This window comes from Papaver somniferum, chromosome 2, assembly GCF_003573695.1.
Source record: "Papaver somniferum cultivar HN1 chromosome 2, ASM357369v1, whole genome shotgun sequence".
Classification (NCBI taxonomy): Eukaryota; Viridiplantae; Streptophyta; class Magnoliopsida; order Ranunculales; family Papaveraceae; genus Papaver; species Papaver somniferum.
In genome coordinates, this window is record NC_039359.1 from 90,240,733 (window position 1) to 90,257,386 (window position 16,654).

Genomic DNA, 16,654 nt, shown 5'->3' on the forward strand with positions numbered 1-16,654 from the left:
GTTTTCGCGGCTTCCACAGTGCTTCAAATTAGGAAAAATATTCCAGGCTTGGTTGCTTTTATTTCCAGATGGTGTCCGGACACTCACACGGCCATATGTAGGTGGGGTGAAATGACTATCTCCTTAGTGAGCGTGGCCGTGTTGCTGAACCTTCCTGTAATAGGAAACCTCGATGTCAAATTTTCTGCAGATGAAGAAGAAATGCGCGCCGCTCTGGTTGCGAAATCAAAAGGATTTGTTCGGAAAGAAAACGAGACGAGGTGCTTCTATGGCTGGTGGGTTTCTCAGTGGTTTCCCGATGAGTGGGAGCCGAATCAGAAGAATAGTACGCTTCATGTCGCGGCGTTCTTGGCTCTTTGGTTATCCAGAGATATTTTCGATGACGGCTCGGGTAAGAAGGAGATAAGACAGGAACTTATCAAGTTTGCCATAAAATTGGCAAAAGGTGTCGTTCTCCCTATTGGCGGGTTGTTTCTTGGTTCTCTGTACACACACTTGGATTAGCTGGTCGCGGACATGTGCGCTTCAAATGGTTACATGAAAGTGGATTCGTATATTCATGCCGCCTTTCTCCAAGCGTGGCTGTGGTAGCACTTCGAAAGGTATGCTCCAAAACCGTTGGCCGTACTTACCGAGTCTTGGGGTGGCTCTAGGATACTGCGCTGGTCGAATAGGCGCCCAAAGATTGGTTCGAATCTGGTTGGATTCCTTGACAACTCGCACACGGTCAATTTTCATCCATGGGCTCCGGTGCATGCATCCATAGCTTAGATCAGTACCTTTGCTCCTGCTCCGAGCATGCATTTGTCTTCTTATAAAGAGGATATGAGTGTTGGAGAGATGGTGTTCATGCGAAGCTGCACGTCCGGTTATGTGTCGTCTTTCTTTCAAGGATCTTGCAAAGCAGTCTCTTACAATATCGATAGGGCGTCGCGGTATATGGGTTTTGACCAAGAGGTCCCACTTATTCGTCAGCCGGTTGTTCCAGAAGTCTCGTTGCCAACTGTTCTCGATAATACTGTTCTTGTGTCGGTTAAAAGTCTCCCTTTCCTGCTTGTGGAACGAAATCCATCAACAACCTCCAAATATAACATATTTTTGCAGGATGAGTTTCTCGTTTTCCATGGATTCGTGAATGATGTGGTAGAAAACCGTCATGGTAAGCCTTCTCCTGCGGTTTTAGCGGAGCATCCGCTGCTGAGGATCCTTCTTCGCCCAAGCAAAAATCTGTTAGCTAAAATGCAGGTAGTTCCCAAGTGAAGGAGCGAAGATTTAAAAGCCGTGCAGATGATTCCCAGTCAGTTTCGACAGCCCTACCGACTTTCAGTTTGTCCAATATGCGGGTACGTGTGATTTTCCTCTTGACTTTAGTTGGATCGTGTATATCCTTATTTCTTTCCTGAGTATCCGTCTTTGTATCTTGTCCAGGGTCTCAGCAGCGTGAACGCCTTTACCAAACTTGCAAGTAGACAGAAAACATCGCTTCTCGAGACAGAAGGTGGCAGTGTTGATCCTATCCGTGGCGATGGGGAACCCGAGAAGGATGAAAGCTCAGAGTTCAGTGATGGCGAGAGTAGTTTTTCCGACAGCAGTACTGAATCTTCCTCTAGCCAGTCTGAAAGCGAATCAGTGAGTCTCCCGCATGTTTTTTTTCTCTTTCTCTTTGGAAAATATCTAATCCGTGATGTCATAGGGGGAAACCGTTTCTGAAGATGGCCCTGAGACGGAGACTGGTGGTGATACAGTTTTGTCTCCAATTGTGGCAGCCGCACCAGGCGACCTTGGAATGGATGTTGATCGAGATGAAAACGTCTTTGTGACTCAGACAATGGAGAGTACTCCAGTGGCCGCAGGTGCAATTGTCGTTAGGAATCCCTTGTTGGTTGTTGATGTAGACGCGGGCCCCACTTTCAACGTACCATACCTAGTTCCTTATCCGGATCATGTGTTGATCGGGGGATTTAGCGTGCCAGCCAAATATGCGGCGCTATACACCAAGATATGGGAAAGCTACGGACATATCGTCACGACCAGTAAGGTTACTAGTCGATTTGCGTTGGTTAAGCGTGTGGAGGAAGCTTTGTCTTTGATTGACGACATGTGCAACGTGATCGGTAATACTGTTTCTGAGGATGTAATCTCAAGATGGAGATTCCATCGTGACATGTGTGTAAACTTCGAGTTCAATGTTCCTTGGTTCGTTGAAGGTTTTTCTGAGGTTGAAAAGTTGCTGGTCGAAACAGTCGAAGGTCCTTTTGCGGATATGGTGAAGAAGCAGGAAGCGGAAGTCGAAAAATTGCCCAGGAAGCTGAAGTTGAAGAGGGCGGCTCTCCAAAGCACGAAGGAGGCTCCTGCTAAGAAGAGCAATCCATTGTTGAAAAACTTTCCTTGAATGTATTTCTGTCTTCTGAACTTATTATTTTTAGGTTTTTTTTTTTTAAAAAGGCAAATAAAACGCCTAGTTTATGGTTTTGATTTCCTGGATTTTTGGGTTGATAGACAAATGTTACCTTGAGGGTTTTGGATTATTCTTTTGGAATGAATTATTTTGGAATGTATTGTTTGGAGAATGATATTGTCTTGATTATTATTGCAAGTGACGCAAACATCCCAGGAAAACCATGGAACCGTGAGCGCTGCGTGTCGGTAGATGACATGGAACATGGCCATCGGTTTTATCATTCCCGTGAAAACTTGAAATAGTAAACCATGTATTTTTTTCTAGGTAAGACTTACTCGGTTTTTCAGGATCCTGATGAAAAGGGAATCTTCCGGGTGTAAGACCAAGTTTTACGGGAGGCACCGCCGTGATTGTGGAAAGTCCCCAGTCGTCTAATCTGATAGTTGTCGATCACTGGTTGGATCGTTCGCTTTTAACCTCTAGGCAGTCCCCAGTCATCTCTCGCCGTGTCAAGACTGATAATCAGGTCATCTGGTAACTGAGTCGTCGATCCCTGAGCGGATCGCCTGCTTCTACCGTCTTGATGTCTGGGTCGAAGCATGAGATCGATGGTCGAAAATTGACATTGTAACTGAAAGATCAATCTCCCACTGTGGTCGCCAATCGTTTGAGGGTGAAACGGTTTGTGCTGATTTTGGTAATTTCGGGTGTGTGGGTGAGAAACGAATTTAAACCCTAAACAATGTACTGCAAGGGAGTACTTTAGATTCGAGAGATCAATCTGTACAAATACGTCTTAAACCAAGAAATGGTCGTTCCAGACTTGCTTCGGTCACAAAGTGAAGGAGAAGGGTTGGTTTTGGGGAGGGAAGCGAAGAAAGTGTTCAGACCAGAATAGTTAATTCTGGAAGAGTAGTTGTTTCACGACTTGTATCAGAAAGTGGGAAGCTAACAGATGGAAAGCTAGCAAATGTTTTCTGAGTGTTGTATCCTCCTTACCTGAACTTGTTGTTCGGTGGAAATAGGTAATGCCTATTTATACAAGTCGAAGTGAAACGTACTCTGGTCTCATTAAGAAATGGAAAACAGGTGAGTAAATGGGAGGAGGTGGTAACCGGTAACGCTTGGAATTGATGTTTCAGAAAAGAAAGAGTTTCACCATCACTCCCTGTATTTACTAACCGCCTCATCCTTATGACATTTTCTTATAACGAGCGTAGTGTACGCCGCATGCTGTAAACCGCCAAACCAATACCCAATGAGCATCCCCCAGTTTGTGACATGTGTTGATGTCTCGAGTGTTTTCGTGGAAAACATGTAGCATGTTGTTGTTTTCTGGAAAGTTGAGCTTGGGAGACTTGCCTGCTCGGTGGTGACCTTCAACGGTCGAGATTTTGCATCTTAAGAGGAAGGTAGCCGTTGATTATTGCAACCTTTCATTGGTATCCAGTGGCATGAAAGTATGATCAGTATGGCTTTAATATGGACCAGTTTAGGCGCGGCCAAAAGTTAGGGTTTTGGCTTTGTTTAGGCGCGACCAAACTAGGGCCAAAGGTTTCCATGTGTTAGATGGTAACCTTGGACGGCGAAGATCTGCATCTTAGATGAAAAAGTGGTCGTTGATTGTTGCAGGCCTTCGTTTTGGTAGCCGCATAGGGAAGACCATCATGGTATGGCGCGACAAGGTGGTTGGCATGTCATTGGCACATGTGGCATGGCATGCCTTGGCGCGGTTTGGCGTGGCCAAAACTAGGGTTTTGGGCCAAAGGTTACCATGTGTTGTTTGGCGACCTTGGACGGCTAGGATTTGCATCTAGGATGGAAGGGTGGCCGTTGATCATCGCACGCCTTTGTTTTGGTAGCCGCATGGGGAAGGCCGGCATGGTATGGCGCGGCAAGGCGGTTGGCATCCCATTGGCGCGGTTTGGCGTGGCCAAAACTAGGGTTTTGGGCTAAAGGTTACCACACGTTGTTTGGCGACCTTGGACGGCTAGGATTTGCATATAGGATGGAAGGGTGGCCGTTGATCGTCGCACGCCTTCGTTTTGGTAGTGGCATGGGGAAGGTCAGCATGGTATGACGCGACAAGGTGGTTGGCATGCCATTGGCACATGTGGCATGGCATGCCTTGGCGCGGTTTGGCGTGGCCAAAACTAGGGTTTTGGGCCAAAGGTTACCATGCGTTGTTTGGCGACCTTGGACGGCTAGGATTTGCATCTAGGATGGAAGGGTGGTCGTTGATCGTCGCACGCCTTCGTTTTGGTAGCCGCATGGGGAAGGCCGGCATGGTATGGCGGCAAGGTGGTTGGCATGCCATTGGCACATGTGGCATGGCATGCCTTGGCGCGGTTTGGCGTGGCCAAAACTAGGGTTTTGGGCCAAAGGTTACCATGCGTTGTTTGGCGACCTTGGACGGCTAGGATTTGCATCCAGGATGGAAGGGTGGCCGTTGATCGTCGCACGCCTTCGTTTTAGTAGCCGCATAGGGAAGGCCGGGATGGTGGGTCCTAAGCCAATGGCGCGGATTGCTTGGCATAGTGTGGCCAAGGGTTTGGTACGGACGGCTTGGCAAGGTGGGGCCAAGGCAAGGTGCGGTTGGCTTGGCATGGTGGGGCCAAGGGTTTGGCATGCCATTGGCGCATGGTGCGGCTAGCATGGTTGGGGCCAAGGCAAGGTGCGGTTGGCTTGGCATGGTGGGGCCAAGGGTTTGGCATGCCATTGGCGTATGGTACAGTTAGTATGGTTGGCATGCCTTGGCGCGGTAGACGTGGCTGGCATGGTTTGTCATTGGCACAGTGGTGCGGCTGGCATGGTTGGCATGCCTTGGCACGAAGATGTGGCTGGCATGGTTTGCCATTGGCATAGTGGTGCGGTTGGCATGGTTGGCATGCCTTGGCGCAGAGATGTGGCTGGCATGGTTTGTCATTGGCACAATGGTGCGGCTGGCATGGTTGGCATTCCTTGGCGGAGAGATGTGGCTGGCATGGTTTGCCATTGGCACAATGGTGCGGCTGGCATGGTTGGCATGCCTTGGCGGAGATGTGGCTGACATGGTTTGTCGTTGGCACAGTGGTGCGGCTGGCATGGTTGGCATGCCTTTGCGTGGTAGCATGAGAATTAGGGTTTGGCATAGATGATGTCGGTCAATGTTAAGGGTTCTGCCGTGGAACATGACACATAAAAAAAAGGTACCATGGTAATTCTTACGTAGGCATGATGATCGATTCAATAAATGTGCTAATGGTCATAGTGACGTCATGTCAGTTGTACAGTTTTACGATTTTAACCCTAAGCTAAAAACCACCATCAACAATTGGATATATGTTTGGATGAACAATACAAGATGACAAGGTCTAACCTATCTTAACTTATGTTATCATAGCCTATAATGTGTAGCAAGTTGTAATCGGTCACAAGCGAAGAAAGGTGTAACCGGTCACAAGATACATTGAGAAGTTAGTTGTAATTGGTCAAAAGCTACTTTAGGAAGCAAAGTGTAACTGGTCACAAGCTAATTTGGGAAGTAAGGTGTAACCGATCACAAGCTACATTGGGAAGCATGGTATAACCGGTCATAACCTGTCTTTGGGAGCATGGTATAATCGGTCACAACTTATATTGTGAGTCATGGTAGAACCGATCCCAAGAGCAAAACCGAGTTTCCAATATTCACATATTTCTTTATGACTTGTATGACTTTGGAATTAGGGTTTGTTAAGAGAAACTTCTATATGTCGACATCATTTGAATATGTACATAATTGTTATCATTTATTGTTTAAAGATATTCCTTGATGCTCAAGGTAATCCCAAATCGAAATATTCAAAAAAAATTAATTATGATTTTCGACTTTATATGGTTTGATTTCCAGAAATTAAAGCATATTCTCTAGAAAATGATTTTTAGTAAATGTGCTATGCTAAAAATTAATTATGATTTTCGACCGCTCGTTTAAAGACTTATGTGGGATCAAGAAGCTTTACGAGTACCGTTGGTGGGAAACTAGATAATTGCATTTTTATTTAGTTTTCGATTATTGATTTGATTGGCTAACGGTTGTTGAAACTTTGATTGCACCTAGTTTGATTATTCTTGAGAGTCTTATCTTCTGACATAAAGGTCACTCAAACTAGATCAAAGTATTTACGGGATCTTTAAGACCATTTACGGATCTAAAGACATCTTGTGATAATCCATTGTTAACAGATTTCGTTCTGTGCATGATTGATCACAAGAGAATTCAAGTTTGTGTTGTGTAGGTTATTAAGAAGGCAATTGAAAATTTGAAGATGAAGATGAAGAAGATTTTCTTATTAGTTTTTATATCTTGTGAATTTGTGCACACACCTTGATCGGCTAGGATCCGACTCAGATTGGATTTATCTTTGATAGATTTGATCAAAAAGTCGTATTGATTGGCAACTATGATTTGGTGGCATTCTTCAGTGTCCAAATATGATAGTTGTGAATCTGAATATAAGTTACTGATTCGGATTGGTCTTACCTGACAAAAGAGTTTATTAGATTCAAGAAAAGAGCCTTTGTCGACTACTCAAACAGTCTTTTTATGTAAAAGATAATTGAAGTGGTTACCAAACAGTTTATTCATTTACTGTTTGGAATACGATCCAAAGGAGTTGAGTACATTAAGAGTTTATTGGGTAAGGCAACTTGAGATAATTTTTATCTTGAGATTCACGTGTGTGACTCTAGAAGTCAAAGACGCAGGGGTACTGAGGGAACTAAGTAGCTAGGGGTAGTCTACTTGGTCTCAACTATACGAAGTTGGCATTAGATTTTGTATAACGGCTTAATTTTAAGAGTATTCAAAACTGGAGTAGGTTCCGGGATTTTTCTGCTTTGCAGTTTCCTTGTTAACAAAATCTTGATGTGTCATTTACTTTATTATTCTGTAATTATAGCTTTTTTATTATGATTTAAAGTAAATTACACTTGCACGTTAATTTTTATTCACTTGATACTAATCCTATTGTGTTTCAATTCAACACCATACTTATTATCAAGTGAACACTTTGGTTTTGCATTGTCTCGATTTCATATCATAGACGATCACACAAAGTGAATACCATAGTTTTTGTATTGTCTCAACTTTGTCTATATACGATCACACTTGGTATAATACTTATAGGTTGATATTTAAAAGATTTTGGTGCATATGGGTACCCTCATCTTTTAAATTGGTACCAAAGCAGGCAAACACGAAAAGATCTAACAATCCGTGTTTGGTGCGATCCAACCTATAATAATGTATCACCAATATTTGAATGAACTAACTATCTGTGGTGGAAATCTTTTCTTCAATCGGGCGATTTTAATACTTGGTTATTAGTCGTTTATGGATATAATCGTCCGAAAATAGAAGGATCAAAACTGAGTTTAAACACTTAGTTGATTATGCAAGTGAAGAAAAGATTTTTACGAAGCAGAATTCAGATGGTTTGAATGCTATCATACATGTTGTAAGTCGAGATCTGCAACATCATGTATCCACATGCCAAACTTCAAAGGAAGCTTGGGATAATCTTCTGATCGTATTCGAAGGTAATACATCAAAAAAGAAAGCCAGACTTCAAACCCTCACTTCTGATTGAGAAAACCTTCGTATGGATGATAATGATACTTTTGAAGAGTCTCACTTTAAACTCTCTGGGATAGTTAATGTCTCTTTGTCTCTTGGAAATACTATTTCTGAAAAAGATATAGTTCATGGATTCCCAGCCGTGATTGGACCTGGCGGCTGGAAACCTAGGGTTTTCGGAAGGAAAAAAAATCGAAACTTTTTGCAACTCTGAGCTTTGAAACTGAAATTGGAGTTAGATTAGAGGTATACCTGGTAATCTTGAGCATTTGTTTCTTCGGTTAGTCCTTCAAAATCATAGTAAGGTTCATAACGGTATTGTTGAGTTTGAAAAAAATTTTCATGATTTTCTAAAAAATCAGCAAAGAACTAATCGTTGTTAATGGGTATTAATATGTTATCATATTTTGAAGATGAGGATTCACCTAAATTAAAAGTCTTGGTTGAATCACTCATTTCCAAATTTTTCCCAATTTTTTTTTCTTTTCTTCTCCTCTTCCTTCTGATTTTTCTTGTTGTTTTGATGTTCATCTTCATCACTTAACTTAAAGGAATGAATTAGTCTTAAACCATGATTAGTGATGTTAATCAAGTTATTATCTTAAATCAAATGGGGGCAAATTAGTCATTATGTAAATTATTGGGGATAAAGGGTGATTAGTATTACTATTTCATGACCCTATGCAACTCAAAAAAAAAAAACCCAAGCCTTTTCAAGCCCTAATAATAGGATTCTACTTCTCGACTAACAGCCTTGCTCAGACACCAACCATGTGAATGGAGCTAGGATATGTATACTATTCTCCACAAATTTTTCAACATGAGGTTTTTGAAGAATAACTTTTAAGCCGGCACTTGTGCCCCATACTGCGTTTTACGCCATGATCATCCAACAGAACGTCCTGAGCAAAATCCATCAGGCATAAACACTCTGATAAACCCTATATATGACACTTGCTTCAAAGTTTCCGTTTGTGAAGAGGGAAAGAAAATGAAGCCTAATTTAACACCCCCGTTTCACCGGTCAGGAGCATAAGATTTTACAGTTGCGGGTCACCAGTGCGGTCTGGCAAGGGGCGGATCCAATTGGGGTGTGTTCAATAGTTTTTAGTTTTTCAGACCGCTTGGCGAGTAATATAAATATCACAACAAATCCCAAATTTTCAACATCGAAAATTCCAAATTAAATCTCCACCGAAAGAAATCGAGAAAATTCCCGCGAAGATGTTTAGTATCCGAGTTCACTCCGTCGATTCAAACCACCCTCTCGGCGGAGAAGAAGAAGGATGGACAACCACCACTACCAGCACCACCCATTCACGCTCAGTCCAGTTTACAAACCCTAATTTTGATATTCAACAACGTAAAGGGATTATTCATCTCTACCGCAATAACAACATATCATCATCTACTCATTCTTCTTCATCTCTTTCATCAAACCCTAATAATAGTCGTGGAATTAGTAATATTAGGAATTCCAGTGAAACTACTCTTCTTTTTGTTCTCGCTGTTCCGATTCATCTCTCCATCTATGATTTCATTCACTTTTGTGGATCTTATATCCATCATCTTTCAGAAATTCTAATCATCAGGTATGTATATTATCTTTTCAAACGGAATTTTATGATCAATAATTCATAGATTTCAATTATACATTGTTTTTATTGATTTTTTGATGGGATTTTGTAGAAATGATGTATTGGAAGATCGGTACAGTTTGTTGATTAAGCTTGTTGATCAGGAAAAAACTGATAGTTTCTTTCGGAATTTCAATGGAAGGCCGTTTTCATCCACTGAGGTTAGAGTGTGTTCTGATTTTTATTAAGTTTCAGATTACTCAAAAGTGAATCTGATTTGCAGCTAAAAATATGTGAATTTGTACTTCTGCAAGCAATTTTGAAGCACTCACAGCTGAATTTGATTGAAACTGATGAGATTTTGTTTGATTCTAATATGCTTGACTTTTACAGGCTGAGATTTGTCATATACTCTCTATAGTGTCTGTGGAATATACTGAATTAACTGAGATTGCCAATGCACCTCCACCTGGATTTACAGAATTGCCAACTTGTCCTGTTTGTCTCGGTCAGTTATGTACTCCATGATTTGGGTTTTCTCTAGGGTTTATCTTCTCATGTTTTTGGGTTATATTAAGTTATTTTGTTTGAATTTGATTGTTCAGAGAGACTAGACCAAGATACAAGTGGGATTCTAACGACAGTTTGTGACCATTCGTTCCAATGCCCATGCATTTCAAGATGGGCTGATTCATCTTGTCCTGTAAGTACATTATCGAAAAACTTGTGCTTCTTTCCGACTAGAACTGGAATTAAATTCTTCATTTTCTAAAGACAAACTCCTGCACGAGGAGTTAAGTTACAAAGATGAACATTGAGGTCGCTTCTGAGTTGTATGATTTGATACTGTAGTTTTGTAAATATGAGTTTACTTAATTCCTTATATCGCATGGTGCGATTATATTTAAAGGAAACTTAGTATTTTCAAAATTGGAGCAGTATGAGTTCGCATAAGTGTATTCTTGTGCTTGAGTTCGCATAGATATACATAAGTAGTCCTTTATTACGCTCTCGTGAGAGCCATAATCACAAGCATGTGTGCTTATTTCCTGGATTACTCACTCACATTTTGCATTTTGATGCAATACAATATCGGTTTACATATTTTTACATCTTGTGCCAATTCTCTTCCAATTAGCGTAAAGTAGATCAAATCATCAAAATGTAGGCTCAACCTACATCAAAGAAAATGTCAAATCTAGAAGTGTTCTAGATTGTTTATACTGATCAAATAAAAAAAAAAAAAAAAAAAAGCGAAAAACCCGACGTACCAACCGGTAAACCGCATTGCCAAACTTAAAATCAGTTGCTTAACATTAGGTGCTAGCTAACCTTGGGAATGTGCTCGAGTCTACAAGGCAGATATATTCATGTATGAGACGGCCACTCCCAAGTCAGTTTTCTGAAGCAAATAATGCTTTTTGTATTCCCGGATTGATTATCTTTTTTTTTCTTCTTGTTACCAGGAAATTTATATTGGATAACTAGACTTTTAGACCCATACCGATCATAATATCCCATATTTTTGGGTCAATTGATTGTAGAAGATTGAATCAGAAAAAGTTTTGTTTCAGACTTTTTCTTTTTTCTTTTTTTGGTCTTAGACTTTTGGCACATCAGTAATCCAGTTGGTGTATTAGTTGCAACGATGAACGAAGGTGCAGATATTTTAACAAAAACACAACCGTCATAGGATAATTTGATGTGACACTCTACGTGATATTGTTAGAGATGATACAATGATATTTCTAGGTAGAAACATCTATAACATACTGTGTTCTGTAGGTTTGCCGTTTTTGTCAGCAGCAGACTGTGAAACCGACATGTGCTGTTTGTGCAACTCAGGAGGACCTATGGATCTGTCTAATTTGTGGTTTTGTAGGATGTGGAAGGTGGGCATTAATAATTCTAAATTTCTCTTCTACTATAAGGAGTAGTATTAAAGTAATTGGGTTATCTTCTTCTATCTTCTTAATTTGATAAGATGTATTTTAATGATGTAAGGTATAAAGGGCGTCATGCTATCAGGCACTGGGAAGATACCAAACATTGTTATTCACTCGACGTAGAAGCACAGCGAGTCTGGGATTATGTTGGTGATACCTATGTCCACCGTTTAAATCAGTCAAAAACAGATGGTAAGATGGCAGATTTGAACTCCAGATGTTGGTCTGTTGATGGAGATTGTGGACCTTGTTCGACTTGCGAATGTAGCGAAGATTCTGGAGCTAGTGGTGCTGTCTTCGGTGATAGAGTTGAAACGGTAACTTCACTTCTTATTCTTGGAAATGATTGTTGGTGAGATTTTGTTTCTGAACTACTAACAAAGAATTAAATTCTAGATTATGAACAAATACCGTATAGGAACAGTTAAATTTCTTATAGTTACATGTTATTCGGTGTAAAATAAATGCATGAAGAAATATATAGGTTAATGAGAAGGTATTAAAAAGATCATGGTCACTAAGAGAGATGATTTCTTAAGTTTTAACCAACTCACTGCAAGAGTAACTAGAAAGAGATTCGGTAGTACTAGCTTTGGTAATTCTCGTCTCCCAACCTGTTGTTCCAAAGAGATACCCAACCTGCGAAACCTTAAAGTTAAAACATGATTCACAGTTTTTATTTGAAAGGAAAGGATAGAAGTATAACTGTCAATGACAAGGAATATTCAAACTTGTCACCAACAATACCCTCTCCAGAAGTTGAAAAGCATTTTCCTAACAGTGCACTGTCGTTATTACAGCCTTTTTTAAACCAATCTAACTATTTTTAGTATGTTTCGAGGCTCCTGCCAACGTAATGTAAAGGTGCCGTCTTTTTGAGTAGATTTTGTCCTAGAAGGTGCCTAATTGTCAGTGTATACTGAGATACAATGCACATCAGCGAATCATACTGATTGTAGAGCCTTAGGTTAATATAGTGTGGTACGTAAATGTTTCAGTCTTTAATATTCAACGAAGTACTGTTAATGATATACCTGTATAATTTACCTGCCAATAATAATATGATAATGTGTTTTTATGTCTCAACAGATTGTCGATGAGTACAACCATCTGCTCGCAAGCCGGCTTGAGAAACAGAGAGAGGTAAAAATGCTTAAAATTTCCTTAGTGGTTGGTGGATGATTGAATGTGTCCGTCTAAGACTCAAGACAGTCTGCTTTTGTCATCTTCATTTCTATGATATAGTCATAAATAATTTTTAGCCATAATAGTAGTAGCAGTGTACTGAATATCTTCACGGAGACGCATGGGAATGATCCACTTTTCATCATCACTGATTTACTATCTATTAGATCTATCAAAATAAAGCCTTGTTTACCGTAGATGCAAGATATCCAAAGTGGGACCAGCTTGGTGGTTCCACTCCTAGTATCTTGAAGTGGAATTGCACACTCTACTATTGTACACGTTTTCTGTATTATGTTTTGGTACCTTGCATTTCCCCATTAGCGTTAATATAAGATTTGTAGTACTCTTATGAATGTTGTTTCTAAGTCATTTGTTTCGATTATTAGGACTATGAAACACTACTTGCTGAAAACAAAGAAAAAAGGGGGAAGTTTGTTTTAGATGAAGTGGAGAAGGCTGTGAATTTGAAGCTGCAGGAAACTCAACACAAGATTGAAAAATGTTTGGAGGAAAAGACTGCCATTGCCAGTGTAAGTAATTAGAACTTCAGTGGCTGAATTTTTTTATTTTACAAAGGTTCCTAAACTTTTTATTGCTGTGTTTAGAGAAATGAGAATCTGATGAAGAACCAAGATAAATGGCGGAAGACAATTATGGAACTGGAAGAAAGGTACATTTCTTTCTTTTCATAGATATGCAGTGGGGTCAGGATCCACTTGCACTATTTTTTCTATATCAATTTTAGTGCTCCATGTGGCCCACATGAGATGGTTGTTCAGTGAGAATGTTCTCTCATCAGGTGGATCATCTTCATTGGAAATCACCCATTATAGAACAAGTAACGCATCCGTTTGAAAAATGATGGTAAACACATACCCTGCATACCCCTGAAATTTGACCACAGGTCATGATGTTAAATGGTCCCAATGTAGTTACGTGGGCATAATGGAGCAGGGTATGAGGATCAAATTCAGTCTTGTACTCTGGTTAATGGTTTTATATCTTGCAGTTTGAGCTTTTCATCATATTTTTAGGCTTGTGATACCCCATGCCTAAACTAGTAAGGTACACATTGGAATATTCCTTGGTGGAGATGTTGGGCCCCTGGTAGGCTGGTACCAAATTAAGGACCGTCTTTCTGTGAGAATGTTCAGCGCATAACAATGATTATCCTTGGGGAGAATCAGCTCATTATATAATTTGTATTTCCAACATCCAATCATTGGATGATTTGGTGACTGAATATCATCTGATCATTGGAAGGGTTATTGACTTTGGAATGTGTAGAATATCTTCACCAGATAGTGGATCTTGAAATGGTTCAAGTTAAACCCACATGTTTATTAGTAAAACATCAGTAGCATGTGGCCCTTAGGTATGCAATAGGATTAAGCTGCTGATAGGGCATGAAAATTGCTTTTTCTCTGACCTTGGGATATGTTATGTCAATGGAAAAGGGTGGGTATAAATAATACTTCCAAATTTTGAACTATGCAAATCTGAACTTCCTCATTTTCACTATTTGTTTCAGAGAAAGATCATCAATTGCTCTGAGGGATGAGAAGATATTGGATCTGGAAGAACAGGTAATTGTTATCATTTGTAGCTTCATTCATGATTTGTCTTTCAGTTGTCATTACACTCGTAGTTGAAGTAATGTTTTTCATTGGTATTTCCAGATAAGAGATCTTACGGTGTATGTTGAAGCTCAGAAAACACTAGCTAAACTGACAGACTCCGATGGCATTAAAGGAGGAACCGTCTTGCCAGTTCCTTTACAGCAACAATCTTCTTTACCCAATACGAAAAGACGCTCAAAGACCAATAAAAGGCGATAAAGAGTAAATACTTGTGGATCGTTATCCTACACAGGTTAATGTTCATGTATAGGTAGTATATTTTTATAATCAGCAAATTACCAGATAAGGATTCTGTAAAATTTTATTGTGGAAAACAAGTAAGTTCCGACTTGCTTGTGAATGCAGAATTCTTGAAGCCTTGTCCAACCAACTCACTTTGTTCTTCAGTTTTTCTCTTAAAAATAGGTAGTCATGACAAGGCAACATTGGCCTTTTCTGCAACTTGCTCCTCAAAATAATAGATAATCCATTTCCAATGCTTTCTGGAATTTGCCAGAGCTTCCACAATGGACGCCAGCCAAACATTCGTTTATTTTCAAGCACATTGCTACACTAGAATAAGTTCAGTCCAAAAGGTGCCAAATCTGCCAATTTAGCTCTGTTTCATTATTACTCGTTCGATTTAAAATCACGTGAATTGACAAGGCGACTTCTAAACTCCGTACCCCAGGGGTGGAGCTGGAAAATAAAGCAGGGGTGGCTTGAAAATTAATTGGATTTGTGGAGGTGGCTTAAGCCTATGTTTTAGGCCTGATTTTTTTTTTTGCCGAACTTAAAATCATGGTAAAAAAACGAGTTTTTCTGGACTTCGGGAGCCCAAGTCACTAGGTAGTTTCGCGGCTGCCGTTCCTTGCCATTGCCAAGTGCTCCTTTAATGTGTACTTGGCTAAATGTATCATTCCGCTACGGGTGTGTGATATGCCTAAGTAGTAAAGCCAATGGTGGCTTAGGTATTAAGAGCCCCTGTAAATTTAATCTTACCCTGCTTACTAAATTTGTCTGGAGACTAATTAAAAATCCTGAAAAACTTTGGTGCATAATTCTTAAGCATAAATATTTTTCCAACTCTGATCCTCTTAATTACAAGAAAAAGTTTGTTAAGTCTTGGGTTTGGACTAGCATATGTAAAGGCCTAGACATTATAAAAGAAAACCATTGTTGGCAGTTAGGAAGTGGTAGAGAAATAGAAATTTGGACTGAGAGATGGCTTCCTAAAGGTGATAATCCTAAATCAAAAAACAACAGTTGCATTCAGTTAGTTTCTAAAGTGGCTGACATAGTTGATAATGAAGGTAGATGGAATATCAATTTTATTAATAAAGTGTTTGATAATGATACTATTAGGAAGATTAGAATGCTTGAACCTAACTGTGCCCCTGGAAAAAAAAAGATAATTTGATTTGGATAGGTTCTAAAAATGCCAATGTTTCTGTTAAGTCTGCCTATAACTTTTTATGTGATAGAAATCATGTTAACACTCATGTTGAATGGAAAGGAATATGAAATCTTAATACACTTCCCAGGGTCAAAATTTTTCTATGGAAAACTTTAAGTGGTTGCTTGCTTGTTAGGGAAGTCCTAGGTAAATATACTCCCAAAGTCCTAGGTAAATATACTCCCATTGATGTTAACTGTCCTCTCTGCAATAGCTATGTGATTGAATCTATTGATCATCTTTTTACAGCTTGTGTGTTTTTTGAGGCTATCTGGAGAGGCCTATCTTTCTCCCGGGATTTCTATTCTGCTGCTAATACTTCTTACAAAAATTGGTGTCTTATGTGGTTAAAAGATTGCACTAACATAAATTTCTTTGCTTATATTATGTGGTATATTTGGAAATATAGGTGTAAGGTCGTTTTTGATAAGGTTACACCTAACCCAAATGATCTGATAGAATTTATTAGGAAAGACAGCCCACAATATCTGAAAAAAATTGGGGTGGAGATGGTAAACCAAAGTCTCCATCTGTGTGTGATATTTCTCACCCAAGCTGTATACATAATTGCTGCAATAACCTGAATGATGTTGCTTATATCTACTTTGACGCTGCTTTTCAAAGCAGTTCCAATAAATTTGCTTATGGATTTGTGGAAGTTAATGATGAAGGCTCAATTATTGATTTCACAGGAGGGACATGTTGGTGCTCAAGTGCTGAAGAGGCAGAGCTCAGAGCCTGTCGAGAAGCTACAAGATGGGGACAATATAGTGGAAAGGAAAGACTGATTTTCCTAAATGATAATCAAAATGTGATTAATAGTATAAAGAAGAACAATTTTGCTGTCAACTGGAGATCTAAGACGATT

General features: G+C 39.9%; 1 protein-coding gene across 1 annotated transcript; it reads left to right on the top strand.

Moving 5' to 3' along the window:
* Window positions 1-9,224: 9,224 nt before the first annotated feature.
* On the top strand, window positions 9,225-14,721 carry LOC113348366 (BRCA1-associated protein-like). Its single transcript, XM_026592090.1, has 11 exons — window positions 9,225-9,592; window positions 9,690-9,798; window positions 9,971-10,085; window positions 10,183-10,280; window positions 11,363-11,469; window positions 11,582-11,840; window positions 12,613-12,666; window positions 13,098-13,241; window positions 13,317-13,381; window positions 14,243-14,297; window positions 14,391-14,721. The coding sequence occupies exons 1-11, from the start codon at window positions 9,225-9,227 to the stop codon at window positions 14,547-14,549; spliced, it is 1,533 nt and encodes a 510-aa protein (XP_026447875.1). The 3' UTR covers window positions 14,550-14,721.
* Window positions 14,722-16,654: the final 1,933 nt, after the last annotated feature.

What these genes read in the sequence shown, in the direction of transcription:
- LOC113348366 (XM_026592090.1), top strand. Translation starts at nt 9,225, where the DNA reads ATGTTTAGTATCCGAGTTCACTCCGTCGATTCAAACCACCCTCTCGGC. An exon ending in AACTTGTCCTGTTTGTCTCG is followed by an intron (nt 10,086 to 10,182) that starts GTCAGTTATGTA and finishes TTGATTGTTCAG; the next exon opens with AGAGACTAGACCAAGATACA. An exon ending in ATTATGGAACTGGAAGAAAG is followed by an intron (nt 13,382 to 14,242) that starts GTACATTTCTTT and finishes TATTTGTTTCAG; the next exon opens with AGAAAGATCATCAATTGCTC.